This window comes from Onychostoma macrolepis, chromosome 11 (genome assembly GCF_012432095.1).
Source record: "Onychostoma macrolepis isolate SWU-2019 chromosome 11, ASM1243209v1, whole genome shotgun sequence".
NCBI classification, from domain to species: Eukaryota; Metazoa; Chordata; class Actinopteri; order Cypriniformes; family Cyprinidae; genus Onychostoma; species Onychostoma macrolepis.
The window spans coordinates 8,888,757-8,912,123 of NC_081165.1; the positions used below are offsets into that span (position 1 = coordinate 8,888,757).

General features: G+C 34.6%; 1 protein-coding gene and 1 long non-coding RNA gene across 11 annotated transcripts; one reads left to right on the forward strand and one right to left on the reverse strand.

The window, feature by feature from the left end:
• Positions 1 to 87: 87 nt before the first annotated feature.
• Positions 88 to 16,875, reverse strand: ccdc50b (coiled-coil domain containing 50b). 10 transcript variants are annotated; one of them, XM_058792306.1, is made up of 13 exons: positions 16,603 to 16,875; positions 16,013 to 16,062; positions 15,585 to 15,680; positions 10,592 to 10,654; positions 10,379 to 10,502; positions 9,948 to 10,038; positions 4,177 to 4,279; positions 4,011 to 4,096; positions 3,786 to 3,848; positions 3,474 to 3,590; positions 2,196 to 2,305; positions 2,025 to 2,119; positions 88 to 1,944 (listed from the first exon to the last, which is right to left on the reverse strand). In XM_058792306.1, the coding sequence occupies exons 3-13, from the start codon at positions 15,631 to 15,633 to the stop codon at positions 1,796 to 1,798; spliced, it is 1,050 nt and encodes a 349-aa protein (XP_058648289.1). In that variant the 5' UTR covers positions 15,634 to 15,680; positions 16,013 to 16,062; positions 16,603 to 16,875; the 3' UTR covers positions 88 to 1,795. The 10 variants fall into 10 exon arrangements, with proteins under 10 accessions (XP_058648289.1, XP_058648287.1, XP_058648293.1 ...); XM_058792304.1 differs by lacking the exon at positions 16,013 to 16,062; XM_058792310.1 differs by lacking the exon at positions 16,013 to 16,062 and having other exon boundaries at positions 88 to 1,941; positions 16,603 to 16,874.
• A 1,635-nt stretch (positions 16,876 to 18,510) lies between these two features.
• Positions 18,511 to 22,089, forward strand: LOC131549496 (uncharacterized). The gene is made up of 4 exons (XR_009273407.1): positions 18,511 to 19,174; positions 19,435 to 19,539; positions 20,569 to 20,662; positions 21,758 to 22,089. It is a non-coding gene; the product is annotated as an uncharacterized LOC131549496 (long non-coding RNA).
• Positions 22,090 to 23,367: the final 1,278 nt, after the last annotated feature.

Consider the following 23,367-nt stretch of genomic DNA (forward strand, 5'->3'; position numbering starts at 1 on the left):
GAGGAAAAAATTCAAATATGAGACATTTGAACTTACAAGTTCAGATGCCCTATAGCCATGTAAGAAAAGGGGCGTTCAGGCTCAAAATGTGCTCAGATGACTTTTATTTTGAAAACGTTATGTTAACACACATTATACAAAAGAAATAAAGTCCTCAAATATGAGACCTGCAAACTCAGTAGGAGTTCAGTAGCTCTTTAGACTTTCAGAAAAGAGGTGGTCAGTCTGGAAATGTGCTCAAGTGACTTATGAAAACACGTAAACTGTTACAAAGAAAAAAACTCAAATATGAGACCTCTGAACTTCATACAAGTTCAGTTGCCCACTTTTCCTTTAAGAAAAGAGGCATTCATGCTCAGATGACTTTTATTATGAAAATATGTAAGATGTTAACACACAATACAAAAAACCCCCAAAACAAAACAGAAATCCTCAAATATGAGATGTCTAGACTCAGCATGGGTTCATTTGATCTTTAGTCTTTCAGAACAGAGAGGCGTTCATGTGGCTGATGTCATCGCCACGCTGCACATGCAAAAAGGTTAAAGTATGTGTGGGGGGTGCAGAGACCTCTGCACTGAAATATTGTGGGATGTGACGGTGTTTGATATTTTATTTCAACATCATCAGAATTCCCCTGCATAGCATTCATTCAAATCCACAAAATTTCCAACTGCAAAAGCCCTGAATCTTCACATTCTGGTAAAAGGCTTCTCAGGGTCTTTTCTGACCTCTGATATGATTGGGAAATATTCATCTGAAGTTCAGTGTAAACAGACTTGCTGTTCTTTTTTTAGAATTGAAAATGAGGAACACACATTTACAAAACAAATGCGCACTAAAACCCTTGGAAAATGCTGAAATAAGGCGATCGTATGTTACAACACAAAAATAGCAGAAAGAAGGCATTACATCCCTTATACACACATAAAATAAAAGATCTATGGTGTCTTCATCTTTTCCATTTTTTTTTTTTTTTTTTACTTGTTTTAGTTAAAGATGTTATTCCACTGCATGTACATTAAATGACTAAACATATACCTGAAGATGAAAAAAACTTTAAAACGGGCATTTAAAGGCAGGGTAAGTGATTTGGTTGAAAAACATTTTTGATATTCTGGTTGAAAGTCTCTTCACATCCTGATAGCAATCACTAAGTTACGTGGTCTATATGTATTTAAAGGTATTTATATGGTCTGTGGAAGGAGTAGGACCATAAAACGGTCCGAGGACTACGATAGGCTGTCCTACCTGCCTGTTAACGTATGTATTGAACCCTGTTCGCGCAGACATGATACGCCATCAGTGCGTTACATTGCGCTATTGCAGATCAACCGAGGATGAAAGGTGTTATTATCGTAATGTTATGCATTGAACCCTCCACCAATGCTATCTCTCATCGTGTCATGTGTTTTGGAGGAGGCGTGGCTCTGGAGAGCGATTTGCAGGGAGGGTGGGATCTTATGCTTTCAAAGCTAGCTTGCTATTGCTAGCCTCTCCGAAATCACCTACTCTACATTTAAAACAGGTTTTTAATTATTATACAATGAAGGAACTTTGCCTCCTAATGAACGAACTATTAAAATGTATTTTAATAGTTTTAAAGTAAGTGCTTATCTTAAATTACGTGCATCTCCCTTGGTGCCGTCATCATACAACAACATGATGAAACCATGAATTGTTACTCAGGTCTATCAGATTAATCTGTGTCCATAAATTGTATTCTACAATACTTCTTTAAACACTCAAAAGACAACACTAACTATGCGACTTTCAGATGTCAGATGTCACATGTTCACTGCTGTTTACAGTTCTCTTTCTTGTCTTTGGCTTTGTGACGTCCTGCTTTGTCGCTCTGCCTTTTAGTTGGTGGTATGAAGGTGGATTCTGGTAAATAGTCATAAAAGATACTGTGCGGGTTACGAGGGGCCAAACACAGACCTGCTGAGAAAACAGGAAATGGTTGCTGATGCGGCACAAATACACTTATTGAACTTTCCTTTTATATAACAGTGTGTTCATACCTGACGGGGGGCTGGTGGAAATTTGGCTCTCGCGCTTCCTAGCCTTGAACGTTGGGTCCAGTTCTTCTGCAATATTGTGTAAGTGTTGGTTTCGGCTGAAAAGAGATGATGATAGGCGATGTGTTGAAAGACGTTTTTGAGAAAGTGTGAGATAAAGAATGTGTGACTTACAGCGCAGTGCATGATGGGCTTGCTAGATGGCTTTCGATGGTATAGTCTTCCTCTTCCACAGGTGAATGCAGTCCGTCTGAGTTCAGCCTCTCGCGTAACATCTGAAGAGACTGAAATTGAGACAACACGGCCCAAAATGTCAAACTAAGTTACAAAATGTCCATTTACACAAAAACAGAAATGTGAAACAATTTGCAAACAAAATGTCGTTCCACATAAAAAAGGTAATTGCAACATTTTATCTCACAATTCCGATTTTTTCTCTCTCGCAATAATAAAAGATTTGTGATATATAAACTCACAATTGCATGTTAATTTGCTGTTGTGAGTCTATAACTTGCAATTACAAGGCATAAACGTGTAATTCTGAGTAAAAAATCATAACTGCCAGACATAAAGTCAGAATTGCGGGGGGATGAAGTCAATGAAATAAATTTTTATCTCATGCTGAAAACTAGCTTCCTTATACATTTACACACACACACACAAAAAACCTTGTGTGCTTATAGTTCACCCAAAAAGGAAAAATCACTATAAATATACTATAATACGTTACAGTAATTATTATAATAAAGGCCTCCTTATACGAAGCGATGAATTTGTGTACGAATAATATCCATATTTACAACTTTATAAACTTTCAGAGGAGAGAGCAAAACAAAACACCAGTTACGAATTAGAAGTACAAAACGAGGATTTGAAAAAAAAAGAAAAATGTCGGAGGATTTTGATATAAGCCAAGAGGAGACTGGTTCCTTTGCTGTAAACAAAACTTGGTTCTCGCGAGACTAGCATATTCTCACCGGAGCTTATGTTACGCCGATGTTCTATGTCATCTGCTGCAATGTGCTCTCGTGAAAACGTGTACGACAGTTAGCGGAAGCGTTTATAACAGTTTATAACGTTTAAAATATAGATATTTTTCTAACACAAATGCATCAGTTCGCTTCTGAAGGCCTTTATTCACCCTCCACCCCGGAGCCCTGTGAGGCATGTTTTATGATGGATGGACGTACTTTATTGGACTTCAAAATCTCAACACTCATTCACTGCCATTATAAAGCTTGGAAGAGCCAGGATATTTTTAATATATATCCGATTGTATACGTCTGAAAGAAGAAAGTCATATACACCTAGGATGAGTAAATCATGGGGTAATTTTCATTTTTGGGTGAACTATCCCTTTAATGCCATATAGAGGTACAATATTGATAATGTTTATGCATCCACGTGTTTTACTTGTATAAAAACAATAAAATGCCTGAGGTTGATTCAGACCTTCCTGGTTGTGGTGTTTCCTTCATCTCTTGGTTCAGCGGGTCTGGTCTGGATCTCTAGGTCTTGTGGCTGGTTTTTGACTCTTCTCTGATGGCGCTGCATATAGTGGGCGATCTCCTGATGAGCATCGATGTACAGAGGCGTTACACACTTATGTTGCAACATCTCTTCTTGAGAATCAAGAAGTAGTGGTTTAACTTTAAACTTAGTTATATCTCCACTAAATGAAAATATGGAGCTGTTTATTACAATTGGTATCAATCTGTAAAGTTTATCAATTTATCAGTCCAGTTATCCTGATGATGTTTCTACCTCATCTTGGGCTACTTGGGCCGCAATGAAATCTACCTCTGATCCAGAGCTCTGAGGAAACTGCTGAACAAAAAGATAGGATAATGAATACTACTAATGTTGTTAAGTAATACTGGTCCCAAACCCTAAACAAACCTGAAGATATAGAAGAACTAACCCCATCCTGGTCCGAAACCAGACTCAGGTCGAGTAGCAGTGACTGTGTAAGCATTCAATATAACATACCTCTCTGTGAGGAAGCATATCCTCTTCCTCCTGAAGTCTACGGGCCAGCTCGGCGTCCTGAAGCACCTGCTCCCAGACTCCCAAACCTGACACAGGGAGACCAAAACCAGTTAGGTAACACGTGATGCCCGCATTCACATCAAGCATTTGTGAGAAAAACAGTTACCTTCACAGAGTGGAGAAACACAGTCATTGTCATTGTAACCAGCAGCAACCCTCTGCCGTCTCATCTCCATTTCTTCTTCTTCCTGTAGCTGTTTAGCGATTTCCTGTTGAGAAAATTCACACACATATTCAGTAATAAACTGAACGATGCATGTATTTTAACAGTCCAGAATAACCATAACTGTTAAGAGCAACAAATACAATACATTCATAATGTGACATATTTACAACAGAGTCTGACATAAATGTGAGCAGGAACTTGGATTCATTTATTGGAAATTAATTGCAAAAAGTTAATAAGAAAGCTTGGTGGCATCAGCTGAAATGGACAGCTGTTACGTTTTGCATTTATTTCTTCAAAATAATGTTTACAAATCATATATAAGTAACACTGTACAGTTATTTCTACGGAAGCTAGTTTCCACCACGGAATAAAAATAAACAGGCAATTGCAAGTTTATATCTGTCAGTTTTGACTTTTTATGAGAACTGTGAGAGAAAAAAGTAAGACTTGTGAGAAAAAGTTATTTTCTTTAAGCTTCATAAACATAACTGAAACTGAAAAAAAGGTACTTTTGACTTTTTATCTCACAATTCTGACTTTTCTTTTGAGTAGCATACCTGAGATCTAACAATTCAGAGATTTTTTGTCTCACAGTACTGCCTTTTCCCCCTCAGAATTACAAGAAAAAAGTCTGAATTGTGAAATATAACCTTAACTTGCAATGATCTCTTCCATAGATTTCATCAAATAAAATGTATTAATAAAGCACTTTAAAAACAGTGTACCAAAATGCTGTATAATAAAAAATAGAATAAAATAAGAGTAAAAATAGAAATAATACAGTCAAATAAAGTAAATAATTGTACATTTTATTTTAAAACCGACACTGACTAAGCGATAATGGCCAAACAGAATCTCTCTCTATGCCTCAAGATGAAGAAAGTGACATTTAAAGTAAGACCTCAGTTTAGACACACACACACACACATCTTGGTCTGTGTTTAATATCATGCAGCGGAGGTGTCAAAGTGGGCCGTGAATCTTCCATCACGAAGTGACTCGAACAAAAACTCATCACCTTACAGCACAAAAAACCAGGCTAACACCCACCAGAGGAGGCCAGACCTACGGAAAGTACAGCTCACACACAGACACACACCTACACACACACTATATGTGTGACGCCCACAGCGACGCTTCTCAGGACACCTCGCCTGAGATCTGCTGAGTCCTTCAGACCTCATTTACACACCGACATCATGGAATAAAACCACACAGTGCACAAACGCTAACACATTATTATAACATCGTCATACTGAGCAGCAGCTCTGAGAATATCCGCCTGACTTTGATCTTAGAGCCATTTTCCACCAAAATACCACAGTAACCACACTACTGTAATATCAAAATACATTCATATTGGATCATTTAAACAGCTTTAAGAATTTGTGAATGTGAAATCTAAACCTGAGAAACATTAACTGTAGTATTTTGGCAGAAAATATGATTACCATGGTACATTTTGGTCCTATTATACAGATCTGACAATTAAACTGACACAATGACACTTTTGTGCTGGTTTTGTAACTCTTGTACCGAATAGGAAAAATTAAAAAATGGGTTTTTTTTTCTACACCAACGTCTTAAGCAACAGGAAACGGGTGGTTAAATATGAGAAATAAAGACAGGAAGTGAGCTGACGCATTAAAAATAATCGACAATGCAGATCACAATAGAAGTTCATTTAAAGTGGTTTCCTTAACTGGAATAAAATAAATAAATAAATAACACACACTATGAAGTATATACTTCATTTGTCCACTAGAGGACAGTAATGAGGCTTGTGCTTTAAATGCCACACTATTAAACAGCCAGTTCATCCAGAAATATATCATCATCATCATCATTTACTCACCCTCATGTGGGTCTAAATCAAAAAAGCAGAAATCTATAACAGAAAAAGATTAGCATGTCAACAGAGCACACTATTTATTCAGTGTTTTCCAAAGACATTTAAAGGGATACTCCACCACAAAATGAACATTTTGTCATTAATCACTCAAAACATCTTAAATTGTGTTCCGAAGACGAACAAAGCTTTTACGGGTTTGGAACGACATGGGGCTAAGTGATTAATAACAAAATGTTCATTTTGGGGTGGAGTATCCACATTTTGGGCTGATTTGTGAGCCAATCAGAGTTTAGTTTTAAGGTAAATGTTAGAATTTAGAATATTAGCCACGTGTTGTCACTCAGCTGTGTTTGCCAACCGTCCAGACAAGACAGGCCCTACCTTTGATCAACAAGATGTCTGGACGTTCACCAGAGGAGTTTTCTATGTAAAGCATGTACTGTATTTCTTGTAAATAAACAGAAAATTCCCCATGGGAAAGTCAATGCAATTACAACACAAATAAACACACAACATCAGCTGATGCTGTTATGTGGGCTCATGGGTATTCCAGTCTTAAAGCTGTTAGGTTTTATTTGGGCAAACTAGTGTCCTATAGACTGAGGAGGTAAAGCATGGCTAGTTAAGCTACAGCAATCAATGTGCCCTCAGCACCACGGTGAGGCATTTCTCATTGTGCAGAGCTCTGGTGGAAGAGTTTCCATTCTGGTGGCTGACCGGCCCACCCTCAGTGATACAGGCCTGAAGAACTCAAGCGGGAATGTGTGTCTAATCATAATCAAACACCAACACACACATAAACAGTATAATGAGGGCCTCTCTTTGGCATTCAAATAAATGCAAATATATATTTTAAAAAAAGTCACAAAATGTATATATATTTATAAATTATTTAACTTATTTATACCTTTACTTATTATACATTACGCATTTAATTCCATTTTCTTCGATTCTTGTTGATTTTTCATTAATTACTTCCTTAGACAATTTTAATCTTGACTTTCATATAACATTTTGTTTATTATAGCAGTTATCTGAATTAATTCCATAATGAGATATCTAATACACTTGCCTTGCCAGCAGTGTTCCTCTCTTGTGTGCTATATGAGTTTTGTGAAGTTGGCACTGTGTTAAATAATTGACAACGTGTTGGCAGAGGTCACACAGATAAAGATTCTAGGAAAATATCACCAGCAGTTACGAGAAAACCAATAAACTGTAAAGATGACTACATTTAGCCATTACTAGAAAGCTGATTTTACACGCAGAATAAGAAAGGGCTGTTACAGCTCCATTGGACATACACAGACAGACTTTGTTCACAGGCTGGCAGAAATGCAGGAAGTCAATTACCGGTACAAATCCCTTCTACTCCACTACACCGCTCCATTTACAGTCGAATACTGTCGTCGCGAGGCAGAGAGGACAGTCAACACCAGGTGTTCAAGCACAACTACAGCCCACATCGGTCAAAAACACCCTCAGCTAACAAACAGAGCAGGTGCTGATGGACGTCTTTTGTTGAAGCACTCAGGCTGCAAACCGTTAGCAGAAAAACAAAAACGCCTAAAGTACCTGATGACCAGACATCCACATTTTCTATGGACAGTCCTGGTGTCCTGCAAATTAACTAATCAACCAGCAGTAAATAAGAAATAAATTAATTTACATAAATATAAATAAATGAAAAATACATTTAAATTAATTTAAAAAATCAAATAACCACATTTGTCCTCAAAATTAGCTTAAATGAAAAATAAGCACAAATACAATCTTTATAAAAAAATAAAAAAATAAATAAAATATTACAGCATTACAATAAATTAATATTATTTTTGTTAAATTCAATTATTTAACTTACTTTTTATACCTTTACATGTTATTTATTATGCATTTAATTATGCATAAAAATTTAAATATATAAAAATGAATTAAATCTTAATAAAAATGTTGACTTCCATTTCCAAAGGCACAACCATAAAAATAAAAAGTTGTAATTACTGTTTACAATATATTCACAGTTTTATCAAATTAATATACACAGTAATTAGAAAAAAAAAAAAATATATATATATATATATATATATATATATATATATACACACACACACACACACTGTAAAAAGTGAAAGTTGACTTAACTTAAAATTGCTGAAACCCATTGCCTTAAAATTATTAAGTACATAAAAAAAAAAAAATTAAAAAAAAAAAAAAGTTAAGTGAACTTGACAATTCAATTAACTTATTTTTTTAATCATCATTTACTTAAAAATTAAGGCAACGGGTTTCCTCAATTTTTTTAAGTTAAGTCAACATCACTTTTTACAGTGCATATATATTAAAAAAAAAAAATGTTCCCATATTTAGTTTTGCAATGTGTTTTTGTAAAGTCATAATTTTGTTATATACATATATATATATATATTGTTTAGATTTTTCCGCTATTTGCAATGGTTTACCATTTACTATTTTTCATAATGTGATTTTTGTTGAATTAAAATTAAAACCAATTATATTAAAACCAGTTAAGGTCAGTCAGACCCGCATGAATGGTTATGAAACACAAAACGATTTTAAAAAAAAATTCAAAAATGTGATGTCCCAGTTTTTCAATTCACAAACAATAACAACTGAGATTTTTATGATATAAAAAAAAGTGGACAAAACCGATAATTTGTCACTGCATTAAAAATAAAATATCAAAGCCAAACACCGTGTCTCTTCAAATGATTCAGAGTACTATAGACCATTACTTCCTCAAGACGTCTTTCCAAAGGGTGGAATAAAGGGCTCCAGACAGACTGCCTCAGAAAGCCCCTTGTAAATAGTCTTCACACAAATACAGAACCTCACTGTTTCACCACTGAAGCATCCGGCGGGACGTGGCCTCCCAGATGACGTCCACCTCCTCAGCGACAAACCACTCGTCACCCTGGACACGCCATGGGAACACTTTCAAAAACCACTCCTGACAACAAAGATGACAAAGCTGCTCCTTTAGGCGACAGAAATGTCGCCCAACAGCTAAATAAAGGACATAATAGAACACTTGAAGCCAATGGATATCCCAGTCGGGCCTCAGTCTTCTCACTCTCTTCTGTCTATTATGTTTTTTCTCTCCTTTATTCTTCTGTCCAAAAGCATCTCTACACAACTGGCACTCCACACAGGTGTTTTAATAAGCTTAACATGAAAGGACAGATAATTAACAACAGATAGTGCTGTGTAGATTACTTACAAATTGTACTGATTAGAAATTACACGTCGGAAATTATAGTTTGTAACGTAATCTATTGGATTACACAGGTAATGTAATCTGACTACATTTTGATTACTTTTGACCTAAAATATATTTCATTCTTTGTTATCAACATCATGAAGTGTACTAAACGTTACATTATGCCAGGGTTTCCCACATGATGAACTACAGGAGTTTTCTGAGTTGATGAAACGCTTGAAGACTTTCCAAATTTATAAAAGCAGTGGAATTTTAGAAAGGAAAATTTAAGAGAGAGAAAAAGAAGAATTAGGGCATATGCAATCATGTAATCTATAAAAAAGTAACTATATTATGATTATGAGCATTGTGGTATCATTTAAATTACAAGTACTTATTTTTTGGAATCTAATTACGTAATTCACAATCTTTTTTTTTTTTTTTTTTGCAAAAAATAATCCAATGATTTTTATTTTCAACTTTCAAATACACAGTGTACAGTGCATTTTTTTCTGTGTATTTTTGTGCTTGTGTATCAAGCACATCGGTGACGGTAAATGTACAAAAATTCAATATACAGTGACTGCAGAAATAAAAAAAGTCCTGCCTTTCACTTTATCATGTTTTAATGAAACGCACCTCATCCTCTTTCTCTCGCCTCCTGGCCTCCTCCGCACACCTCTGGAGCTCCTCCTGGATCATCTGTGCATATCTGCAGTCCTCGTCCTGCCTGTAAACACGACAAAGTTTAACTTAATATATGACATTTATAATATAAACTTTTGTTGTCAATTGCAATTATAAAAAACAAAACAAAACATACAAGTGCTGCAAATTAGTGGAAAAAACTAACTCTAGTGAATCATGCCAGGCTAATTTTACTCTCAAGCTCTAAACATTTTCCCCTGTGGTTTTTCAACTTATACTTCACAATATACAAAGTTACGCAACACAAATGAGTCAACGGCATCTGTTTCCACAAAGTAATCTGAATATCCTAAATGTCTGTGGTTTTGCCATGGTGCTGACTGAGTACTTCGGGACACGTGTCGAGGCCTGACGATGCTCACAGCTGCTGCAGGTCCCAGCGGAGATTTGGTCGCTGTTCCTCTTCCTCCTGCAGCCTCCGGGCCAAACGAACATCGTTCTGCACCGCCTGGTTCTTCTGGATGTTGGTGCTGTAGAACTGCTCAACTGACATGATAAAGATCAACCAGGTCTATTTTAACTCCGTAAAAAGGAAGGATGAGCAAGACGATGTTTATACAGATGTTTATACTCACTTTCCTGCTCTTGAAGACTATGAGCCAACGCACCGTCCTCTAACACAGAGAAACACTGGCACACTGTGGGAAAACCACAAAAATACAGACAAGATTATTCAAATAACAGGTGATTAAAGGGTACATTACAGTGATTTTACCACATTTCTAGGGTGTTGTTAGTTTAAAGCAGAGTTAGTAACACAAGGCAGAGTGCTCAAAACTTCCTTTAGACATGGTAAAATACTTAATGTGCAATCCATTTATAACAATCACATTCTCTCAAGAAGCAAAATGGTTCATTAGCTAATTCAACTAATTCTACAGCGCAGGTGTCTGTATCAGCTATTTTAGTTTTAGATCAGATTTTAAAGGTGGAAAAATATTCATTTTATGAAGAGAATTTTAATTCAGGTCACATTTTAACATGAGCATATTTCAGTGCAGGACTGAAATAATGTTACGTGGCAATAATAACACTGCAGTATTACCATCTGCTAAAAGCAAGGCTTTTGTATAACACTGATTGTGGCCAAGGTTGTTAACTAAAACAATTACAAATAAAATAAAAAATATATTTTTTTAATAATAACTTTAAAATTAGTGAATGTTGCTTTGGGCAAAAAAATTTTTGTCAATAGATTTCAATTACAATGCATATTTTTAAATGCCATTTTCTCAAAATGAGTTTTTTTCTCCTACACTGAGCTATAGATCTCCACTTCAGTAGCACTTACACACGACAAACTTTACTTTTTTCCCCCCTGTCTGTATCCTGAAGTTTTTTTTACAAAGGTATTTATTCATATATAATTAGCTTGATTACAACATTTTATTCTCCCCAAAATTGTGAAAATATATTGTTTTCTGTCTGTTCTAAGTATTTTCTGAATTATGGAGTGACAAAAATGAGATACCCAAAATAATTCCCCCAGTAAAAACATTTGACACTAATATGTCAAAAAGATTAACCAAGAATATTGAAACTGACTTCATCCACTGTTTAGATTTTAGTACAAAAATGTATGCAAATTAGCGCATATTTCATTCAATAATGCATCATTTGCATATTTAAACCTAACATTTTAGAAATTTTTGCAATTATCAATGTAATCATTGATTTGGGTGTCTGGCTTGCAGAACTGGCCTGCAAAATAGGCAAACCTGTGTTCACAAAATTTAGCAAATTATCTATTTTTGGGGGTGTATTTGTGCAATTCTTCTCCTATTTCTTGCTAGACAGCTTGTGCAAATAAACAACGCTATCTGCATGTGCAATTCATTCTCTAGGGCAGGTTTATGTTTGGGCCCATCTCAGTCTTTGCTCCGCTAATAATGTCACACTGGGGCCCAAACAGGAAAACTACAGCCAAGCCAACTGGGTCAACAACTTTAACACAATGGCTCAGAGGAAAAGCACATTAAGCCCAATAAGCTTACAGAGGTGTGTCAGTGTGATCGGCCAAAACTGCAGCTCACTCAAATGCCATTCCTGACAGGACTCTACTGAACAGCCATTAAACAAAATCGACCTCAAGAAAGGTTTGCAAAACAATCAAATCTCTTAATGTTTTCTCTAACGTTCATGCAATCAAGAATGAACATTCTTTAAAACGGGATGTTTCAGAATTTCACAACTTAATGGGAAGGTTAACAAAATGTTCTCAGATCATATTTTTGTTAGCTGGGTATATAAAACAACAACCCTCCTTTTTCCTCCATCCTGTGCCGTCTTTAAATAAGTGTGGAAAACTGAGTGAGCTAATAAAAGCTCATGAACTATCGCACAAGCATGTTAAACATCAGAGTCATAAAAGCTGACACTCCATTATAAAAGACAGGTTGTCTAATTACAGATCTGTCAGTGCTGTAGAACATTTTAAAGACACATTAAATGCTCACAAAGAAGCATATAATGATATAACAACAGCTTATACAACCAACTCAGACTACTACTTCTTAAAAAAATACTATTCTCTATTTATTCTGCAGTGGATTTTACCGTTTTGAAAGATGCGTCTGCGTCCATGTCTCAAACTCCTTCTACTGTCACAAAGCACATACACACACGCGTTTGAGCTCATCCTATGTGCTCTATACTGCTAGCAAACAGCACTGGTGCTCAAGCAGATGAATTTTAAAAAAGGTTAGGAAAAAGCCCTGCTGGTTCTGCCGCCACCTCCACCCTGATCCGTGATGGAAAAGCTGACACGGGCGCTCTCAGGACAGAAGCCTGTTTCATAAAGGTTGGCATACTCACAGTTAAACTAAATGCCATGAAAAGGGTTTTCTGTGCATAACAAGAGTCAGTGTTGTGCAACTAAAAATAAGAACCAAGAAAAATGACGGGCAATTTGCATTTGACAGCTTTGATGTATTTAAATGTAGACATGTGAACATGAATGATCCGACTCAAATACACTGGTTTGTATCATACTACATTTCCCACAGCTTTGAGACACCTTAATGATAGATTTCATTCACAAAAGCGTGCAGCTTTTCACTTCACAAGACATTAATTGATGGATTACTTGCGGATTATTGTGATGTTTTCATCAGCTGTTTGGACTCTCATTCTGACGGCACCCATTCACTGCAGAGGATTGGTGAGCAAGTCATGCTAATCTGTTCTGATGAAGAAACAAACTCATCTTGAGATGGCCTGAGGGCGAGTTAAGTTCCAGCCGATTTTATTTTTTGGCTGAACTATTCCTTTAAAGAGTGTGCATTTTTGTGGGAAAAAGACAGTGGTCTTTCGCAGTCGTTTTACCCCCCTCAGCTGAGTGGAGGCCCCCGGGCCAAACAGATGGTGCTATTCAGAGTCAGAGAAACAAAGAAAAGAGAGAAAAGACAGTAATCAGGACCCCTGCATGAAACTATCATGCTTTTATCCCTCATCTTTTCCTGTACACTGCTTTTCTCTCCCGATCTCTGACTTTCTCCTGTAGTTCTTTGTCTATATTTGGCACGAGGAGCAAAAGCAGAAGCTATAAATATCCGACAGTGCAGTTTTGGGAGGGTGTCACGCATGAACTCAAAGAACCAGGTCAGAAGCTCGGCTCCAAAACCCAGTGTGCACATATGATGCCTTAAAATGCATTATGGGTAGGCAAGCTCACTGAGTAGGTGTTTATATAGTGTCCAGTTTCACACACAGACAGTCTGTCTGCCTTCTAGGTACAACTACAGCCGTGCATCAGTTAATGTGAAACAGTAACGCAACAGGACCACCATGTTTAGTTCTTAAAAGATCTTTTTTCTTAGTGTGAAGAACATTCTAACAGTCTAAAGAACTTCTTCCCGCTATAAAGCTTCTGGAAAGGTTACCTCTATTATAAAAGGTGCTTCACAGAACCATAGATGCCAATAAAGAACCTTTATTTTTAAGGATGTATGGAAATGTTTTTGTGAGCTTTTCATCTAAACTCTCCTGCACTTGAACTCTTCACACCCCTTTCCTGCCTCCAGCTTTAGGTCAAAACAGGAGAAGATTGGAATCTCGACCCAAATCCTGTTTAAGAAACAGGAACGCCGGGAAGCTCTTGAGCTCATCCAGAGCAGATAAGAGCACGAGTGTGCGGACGGTCTCCGGCTCTTATCAGCCCCACACAATGCTTGCTCGATCTGTCCTGAGCTCACATCACATTCCTGAACTCTGATCTCATCTCCTACAACACACAGCAGCAGCCCTGCCAAACAACATCTAAGACAACACAACTCACCCGGAAAACCTGCACAGGAATATTAACCAGCTGCTAATCAAGCACCTGGTTTTTAAACCAAGTTTTAACCCAAAAGGGTTTTTTTTCTCTTTCAAACGGACAGGTTATGGATATTACATGTAGGTTTGCTGCAAATAAATACATTTTGCATATGAAGTTGTTTCCTGCATGCAGTAATAGAGATGAAATACACTTATTTATAATTATGTACATTTTCTTTTTCTTGTTTTCTCTTTCTTTCTTTGAAATAAATTTTTTTAGTGTATTTAGATGATGCACTTACAAAAAGTGACTTACAGCCAGTGTTATTTTTTAGTAGCCTATTATATATATATATATATATATATACATACACACACACACACACACACACACTATTCAGTGTTATTTTAGCATTATTGATATGCAGTTAACATTTTAAAATATTAACATATCAGTTTTTATTTTAATTTCAGTAAAGTTACTGTAGTTATGTTGCGTTTTTGACATTTTTATTTTTTTCAATAGCTTTTATTTATTTTTAATATATCTCTAGTTTCAGTTTAGTTGCAGTTTTTAATTTATTTAATTTATTAAATAAATTAAAAAGTTAATTTATTAACTTATTAATGAAGTTATTTTAATACTTCACTTTAAAATTAAACGAAAATGAGAAATTTTGTCTTGGCAACTTATTAATTGAAATAAAATAAACATTAATTGAAATAATTTTTTTAATTTCCAATTAATGAAAAGATTAAATTGTTTTAATAGTATTTATTCATATTTTTATGTAAATTAGTATTTTATATTTTCAGATTTAATTTCAATTTTAAATTGTTTTAGCGATTTTAGTGATTATGTGCATTTTGATTTAAGGGTAGGTTATTAAAAATATTTCTATTAAGCTTTAGGTTTTCTACTTCAGTTTGAGTTTCAGTCATTTTAATACTTTTATTATACTTTGACTTATTTTATTATAACCTAAATTTATTTTATTTCAGTTAGTTGCCAAAGCAAAATTTAAATTTTTTGCTTAAGTTTAAGTTTTCATCTAACATTTATATTTTACTTAAATAGCTTTACTTCAATAAATTAAAACACCACACTTACAATTACAAGAACAATTCCACTGAAGAAATATTAAGTTTTATGGATCAAGCGCACCACGATGGCTTATATACACAGTATCACCCCTTCTGGGTTTTAAACCTATAACCTTAAACCAGATCAACAACAACACTGCAACATGACACAAACCTAAGGAGATATTAAAAGAACTAAAGATGCGAAACAGAATAACCCATACACACCGTCATAAACACCGGGCAGGTGAGATTTGTCGATGTCGGTTTCTGCCATGACTGATTCCACACCGAGCTCACAGTCTCATGATGTTCTGAAGAAACCTGCAGCATCAAACACCAGAGAAACACAACAAACATGTGTAGTGAGACAATGAACACAGTTTTACAGGTTACTAGTATCACTAACACAATTTCTTACAGTTGCTAGACACTAGAAGCGACCAGTATGACTTTTATAATGTGCCAAAAGTAATCTAATCTCCATAAATCCTGGAACAATAACACACATTGAGTCGAGGACGAAGACGTTGGCAAAGTTCGTTTCCTGTTTGTGAGCCATTAATCATATTTTGGTTAGCTTTAAGGAAAATAAGCTTCAAAGATATTTTTTTTTTGCAGAATTATCATCAAATATAATGCTGGAATACATTTACCTCAACATCAGCACGGCTTTAGTAAAGATTGGCGTTCAGGTTAGATTGACCTTGCAAGAAATATTGTTATGCAAATCGCTGCCAACACTAAAATTAAGACAAAATTAAGATAAAAACAACATGCAAAACTACTGTAATGTCTAATACGGTGTAAAATACTTTACAGTATTAGAGTGAACAGTAATATGTGTTATAGTAAATGTTTAAGTGCATGTCTAATTCAGGGAAGCTGATTTCCATATTTTATCCAAACACATTAATAAGTAGGTTAACAGCTTAAAACAAAATGCTTTAAAAGTCCCAGTTTAATATTTTCCTATATAATTCCCAATACAGTAATTCAAGGAAAACTAGGTCATGCTTTCAGTTTTAGTGTGGCTGTTTCTACATTCACCGTGAATACTAATGAACCACATACAGTAAACTTTATATAGCTATAAACAATTACATGTCAATGCTCTACTTTTTAATAAGTTGTTTTAGTTGCACGAAAATAGACTTTATAACGAATATATGTGTTATAAGAGCAACAAACTCTGTAATATAAATTTGCTTTAGAAAACAACGAAAGCATGATAAAACAAACTTACCCTCTTCTGTCACTGCAGACACGCGCAGATCCGTGAAAGTCGCGTCTCATCCACACACACACACACACACACACACACACACACACACACACACGAATCAAGCGTGACAAAATAAAACACAAGCACTCGTGTGACTGCAGTCTATCACAGGATCATCTTCTCTCCAGCATGATCTCGGTGTCTTCCGTTCTTCATGTTTGGGAGATTTTTCCTCACACACAATGACAGTTTGAGTTTGGCTGCTACTTTTGTTCTCAGTCAAAACAAAGAGAATCATGAGGAGTTTTACACGCGCCTTTCGCGCCACCTGCTGCTCATTTTGAAGAATTGTTTCAAGGTCTTTGGTCTACATACAGTTTTATAATGTCACATTTACATTTAGCAGACGCTTTTAGCCAAAGCGACTTACAAATGAGGAGAATAGAAGCAATCAAAACCAACAAAAGTGCTGTAACGTTTTATTTATTGCAATATAACATGATTTTATTATCGTAATTTTGACTTTATTCTTAAAATATTGTTACGTTATTCTTATTTATTTAGTTACTTATTTTTCAGCATGACACTAAAATGCCGCTGCGGGATATTTGTAGGCTACTGCATGCAAACACAATCTTGGCACAGAGGCCCAAAACAAACAAACAAAACAATTGTATGAAATTGACGATCCTGACTCGCCATCTCCTCATTGGAAGTGCCTTCCCAGCTAACAGGGAACGTTCCCAGAACATTCACTAACGTTCTTTAAAAGTTGTGTTAATGTTAGTACAAAACGTTATTAAAATAATGTTTTTGGAACGTTCTTATAACGTTGTTAACGTTCTTGTAACGTTGATAGAAAACGTTCTTAGAACAACGTTCTTGGAACGTCTCTAGGACGTCATTTGTACTTGATGAATGTTCTTATAACTCTGATAGAAAACGTTCTTAGAACAACGTTCTTGGAACGTCTTTAGGATGTGATTTGTACTTGATGAATGTTCTTATGACGCTGATAGAAAACGTTCTTAGAACAATGTTCTTGGAACGTGTTTAGACGTTATTTGTACTTAATGAACGTTCTCATAATGTTGATAGAAAACGTTCTAAAATCAGCGTTCTTGGAACGCCTTTAGGACGTTATTTGTACTTGATGAATGTTCTCATAATGTTGATAGAAAACGTTCTTAGAACAATGTTCTTGGAACGTGTTTAGGACGTTATTTGTACTTGATGAATGTTCTTATAACTCTGATAGAAAACGTTCTAAAATCAGCGTTCTTGGAACGTCTTTAGGACGTTATTTGTACTTGATGAATGTTCTTATAACTCTGATAGAAAACGTTCTTAGAACAACGTTCTTGGAACGCCTTTAGGACGTCATTTGTACTTGATGAATGTTCTTATAACTCTGATAGAAAACGTTATTAGAACAACGTTCTTGGAACGTCTTTAGGATGTGATTTGTACTTGATGAATGTTCTTATGACGCTGATAGAAAACGTTCTTAGAACAATGTTCTTGGAACGTGTTTAGACGTTATTTGTACTTAATGAACGTTCTCATAATGTTGATAGAAAACGTTCTAAAATCAGCGTTCTTGGAACGTCTTTAGGACGTTATTTGTACTTGATGAATGTTCTTATAACTCTGATAGAAAACGTTCTTACAACAACGTTCTTGGAACGTGTTTAGGACGTTATTTGTACTTGATGAATGTTCTTATAACTCTGATAGAAAACGTTCTTAGAACAACGTTCTTGGAACGTGTTTAGACGTTATTTGTACTTGATGAATGTTCTTATAACTCTGATAGAAAACGTTCTTAGAACAACGTTCTTGGAACGTGTTTAGACGTTATTTGTACTTGATGAATGTTCTTATAACTTTCATGCCTTTGAAACACTTATAGGCTATATAAAACAAGAATAGAACAGAATATGATAGAAAAATAAAATGTATTTAAATATGAAACTACAACCTCGATTAGGATGTGGCAAAGTCACTGAATCTTTTATAATTATATACTTTATCATTATTAATTATATATCTTTTATAACTTTTTGAAGTCATAGGCCTATAGTGAAATGTCATACACTGTAAATCAGTGGCATTTGCTAAATTAAATTAGTTAATTTAACAAAAAAAGTTATTTCAACTCAATATATATGTGATGTGAACTCAAAATCTAATTAGGTTAAGGGGAACTCAATCTAAATAAGTATAAATTAATTTAATCTACCATATGGTTATTATGTCTAAATGGCTGACCACAAAATATTTTAAAGAAAAATTTGCTTAATTCATGATTTCTAACATTGTTTTTCTAGAAATCACGTTTGCTTTATCTCTTTCAATATTAATTAAATAGCCTTCATAACTAAAGATAATACAATAAATACATAAATCTGTTTCATATTAAGCATAGATCAATCCTTTTAAAGAAATTAATTTTACTCGAGACAAAATATTATCCGGGTGTTTTTCAAAAACCGCGCGCATTTTTCAGTCAGTCACATCCGCCCCTCCCCCACAGCTCACAGTCACTGGATCACAGCCGGACGGCTCGCGACGCCGTCACGGAAAATAACAGGTAAGCATTCACTTTTTTATTCCTATTTAAAGCACTTTTGAACGTTATTTTGTGTTTTGTCAATTTTATCTGAAGATTAACCAGCTCAGTTATCATTGTAATGTTAGCTAGCAAAGAAGCAAGGACAACCACATCAAAGTTATCAACGGCAAGTGTTAAATATGCAGTGTTATACACAACAGTTTGTCAGTGATAAATTAAGGTGTGTGTGTGTGTGTGTGTGTGTGTGTGTGTGTGTGTGTGTGTGTGGTTTCTCACAGCTGGACACAGACAAACGAGTCCCGCGAATTGTATTTTTAAACTGGAGAGACAGCTGACAGGATGTCGTCATCTGTAACCGTCACTCGCCACAGTTCTCAAGAGAGGTAAAGCAAAGACATATTCTCTGTATTACAATGCCTTTAAACTTTTAGTTAATCATTATTATCCGCTTTGTCAGTTTCATCTAGAATATCCATGTGATGCTGATCAAGTTTTCTAAATCCATGAACGCAGTGAACAAAGGGCTGAGGAGCATTTATAATGACTGTTTTGTTAACTTTAGTTAACATTTTACACTGTTATTTGCTCCTCACTGTCTTTCTTAAAATTCATACTAACAAATTGTTGTCATGCTTTTGAAATCAATCTTTTCAGAAAGGCAGCGAGGGGTGGTGTGATGTCATTTGCAACAAGACGGCTGATACTAATATGAGCCTAAAATAAATTAAGTAGTATTCACATTAAACAAATTGATGGGCTTTAGTGTTGTACAAGATGTAATTTGTCACCTTATAAACAGTTATTTAAATTCATCGTTCTTCAGTTTTTATATTTTGATGAATTGCTATTAATGCAGATGTAATGATGACCAGAAATGACCAGCAGCACAAATGTTAAGTCTTCTGAAGCAATAGTATACTTTTGTTTTGTGAATATTAGATTGAAATTTAAACCTAAAGATCAAATTGTGAATAACGTTACACAATACAGATGAAAAATAACAAACTAACATCCCACAAGAATGACATCTAAAGACCAGTCATGTTTGATGTAATGTAGGGTGCCACCAGTTTGATGCAGAGTGAATTGGCAGAGTGAATAACATCTTAAATTTCAGTTTGTCATTCCGTCGAAGTCTTTTGGTATTTTGTGTTGCTTCAGAAGAATACCAGTGAAGTCTTAAGTTCTGATTATAGTTATACATTTATATACTTAACTAATATAGATGGGGGAAAAAAAACTTCTACTTTCCCTTATCCTAAAGTTGCTTTGTTTTCTTATAAAGATGTCAGGTAATTGCTAATGCTAAGTTTGTAGTGGTTAAAATTGTCTTATGATTCATAAAAATAAGCTGTCCATAAATGTTGCTTAATTGTGAGTTAAATTTCTCTAATTTTGTGTTTTGTCTTCAGGGACAATAATGGCATCAGCCATTCAAGTTATGATCCTGGCAGATCTACTACTATCTGAAAAGTAGTCTCTGCAGATTGTTTCAAGATACACAAGGTAGGACACATGTCAGGACAACTTTATATTTACTTGGCAACATTTAAAAATTTTAACTGAGATCAGTATAGTTAAAAAAATAATAATAATCTGTCATGGTTTGCTCACCCTCATGTTGTTCCAAATTCATTTTGAATGAATTTCATTCATCTTCAAACAAATGTTTTTATTTTTGATTTTCATTCATCATTTTTGTCTTTCCATTGGAAGTCTTTATTTTCAAGCTTCTAAAAGTTTATAGTTTAGGCTTTGACACATAATAAAAAAAGCTACTTATACCTTCTGTTATTTATCTTGTTTCTGAATACCTGTAAAATTTAAAGGATTAACTAACAACTTGAGTGTAACTTGTTTTTTTGCTCTCAATGCCATTTTGACAATGCAGTTTTTTTAATCCATGCAGCATTTTTTTTTAAAGGAAAACATTACAAATTATTCCTTAACAATTTAACTGATGTGTTAATAGCGAAAATTCTTACTGTCAGTTAATGGGTCAATGCTAGCATCCCTACCCAGAAACACCTACTAGAACCTATTAATCTTACCTGTTTTATCTCTGAGTTTCCTTCCTTAACTGAGTTCATGTAACAGTTTATTAGCTAATAACATGTAACAAGGCAACTTTTGCCATTTAATAACTTTATTGATGACTTCTAAATGTTAAATGTTGAAGGGATTTTTCCTGTTTCAAATTGGTATAAAATGGAAATTGCAGTTGACTTAACTACCCTATTATGATGTATTTCCAGTAGTGTGCATGTGTATACCTATCAAGATGAATAAATTAGGTCAATTTATGTTGACCTAAAAATTGTTTTTCGGAAGTGACATGATGAAAATGTATTATTTGAATGTTTATATTTTTCTTAATCTAATGATGCTTCAGAAGACGTTTTTCTTAATGCTGCTAGTAGCTTGTCATTGAAAGTAACATATGCCAAGTCAAATGAAACTACCTTTGACTCTTGAGTAATGTAATATTTGTAGAACTCGCAGCACAGATCCTAATAATTTTTTTGGCATAGCCACACTAATTATTTTATAGGCATTTTGTAATATCACTTTGTAACATCAGCCAATCTGTTTACTTTATAGATGGAGCGTGGAGAGACGGGACATGGACCACAGTTTTTCAGCACCCACACCCCACACTCAAATTCATATAGAAGTTCTCAATTATTAAATGTTAATTTCATAGTTTATATTTAGCTGTGAAGTTATAGTTCATTGTCATAAATATTAAACTACATATTATTATTATTATTATTTTACATGATATGCAAATTTCACCAATTTGTTTAATGTGTTAATTAACTTTTTGAAATTGATTATCTTTAATAATTCAGATACCTGTTGAAATGCACATGTAATTATATACTTGCTCGTATCTGGAAGGTTGTGTTAATAAAAATGATGTTGAAAGCGAATGTTGCAATACTGCTAATCTTAAAATAACATTTTATTAAACTAAACTTTGTAATGTTCCAAATGTTTTTAGGGTGTTGTATTTTTAAGAAAATGTAGGTGGAAATAAAGTTGTAGGAACATTATGCTAACCATAAAATAATGTTCTAGCAACGTTAGGCAAACTAGACATTTTGACGTTCTTGGAATGTTCCAAATAAACGTTAATAGAACATTATATTTTTAATGAAAATTAGGTTGCAAGAACATTGCAGGAAAGTTATGCTAACCATAAAATAACGTTCTAGCAACGTTAAGCAAACTGGACATTTTAACGTTTTTGGAATGTTTCAAATAAAAGTTCATAGAACGTTATATTTTTAAATTAAATTTAGGTTGCAGGAACGTTATGCTAACCATAAAATGTTCTAAGAACGTTAAGCAAACTGGACATTTTAACGTTTTTGGAATGTTCCAAATAAACGTTCATAGAACGTTATATTTTTAAATGAAATGTAGGTTGCAAGAACGTTGCAGGAACGTTATGCCAACCATAAAATAACGCTCTAGGAACGTTAAGCAAACTGGACATTTTAACGTTCTTGAATGTTCCAAATAAACGTTCATAGAACGTTATATTTTTAGTGAAATTTAGGTTGCAAGAACGTTGTAGGAACATTATGCTAACAAAAAAATAACGTTGTAGGAACGTTAAGCAAACTGGACATTTTAACGTTCTTGGAATGTTCCAAATAAACATTCATAGAATGTTATATTTTTTGTGAAATTTAGGTTGCAAGAACGTTGTAGGAACGTTATGCTAACCAAAAATAACGTTGTAGGAACGTTAAGCAAACTGGACATTTTAACGTTCTTGGAATGTTCCAAATAAACGTTCATAGAACGTTATATTTTTAAATGAAATGTAGGTTGCAAGAACGTTGTAGGAACATTATGCTAACAAAAAAATAACGTTGTAGGAACGTTAAGCAAACTGGACATTTTAACGTTCTTGGAATGTTCCAAATAAACGTTCATATAACGTTATATTTTTAGTGAAATTTAGGTTGCAAGAACGTTGTAGGAACGTTATGCTAACCATCAAATAATGTTCTAGCAACGTTAAACAAACTGGACATTTCCACATTTTTGGAACATTCCAAATAACGTTCCCACAACCAAAACAGAACGTTACAAAAATGTTCTCAGAACATAAATTTGTTAGCTGGGTTTAGAGAGAAATGCATCTTTACGGATTACATAATGAAAGAGTTTTTAATTTTTTATTTGAATTATTTCGT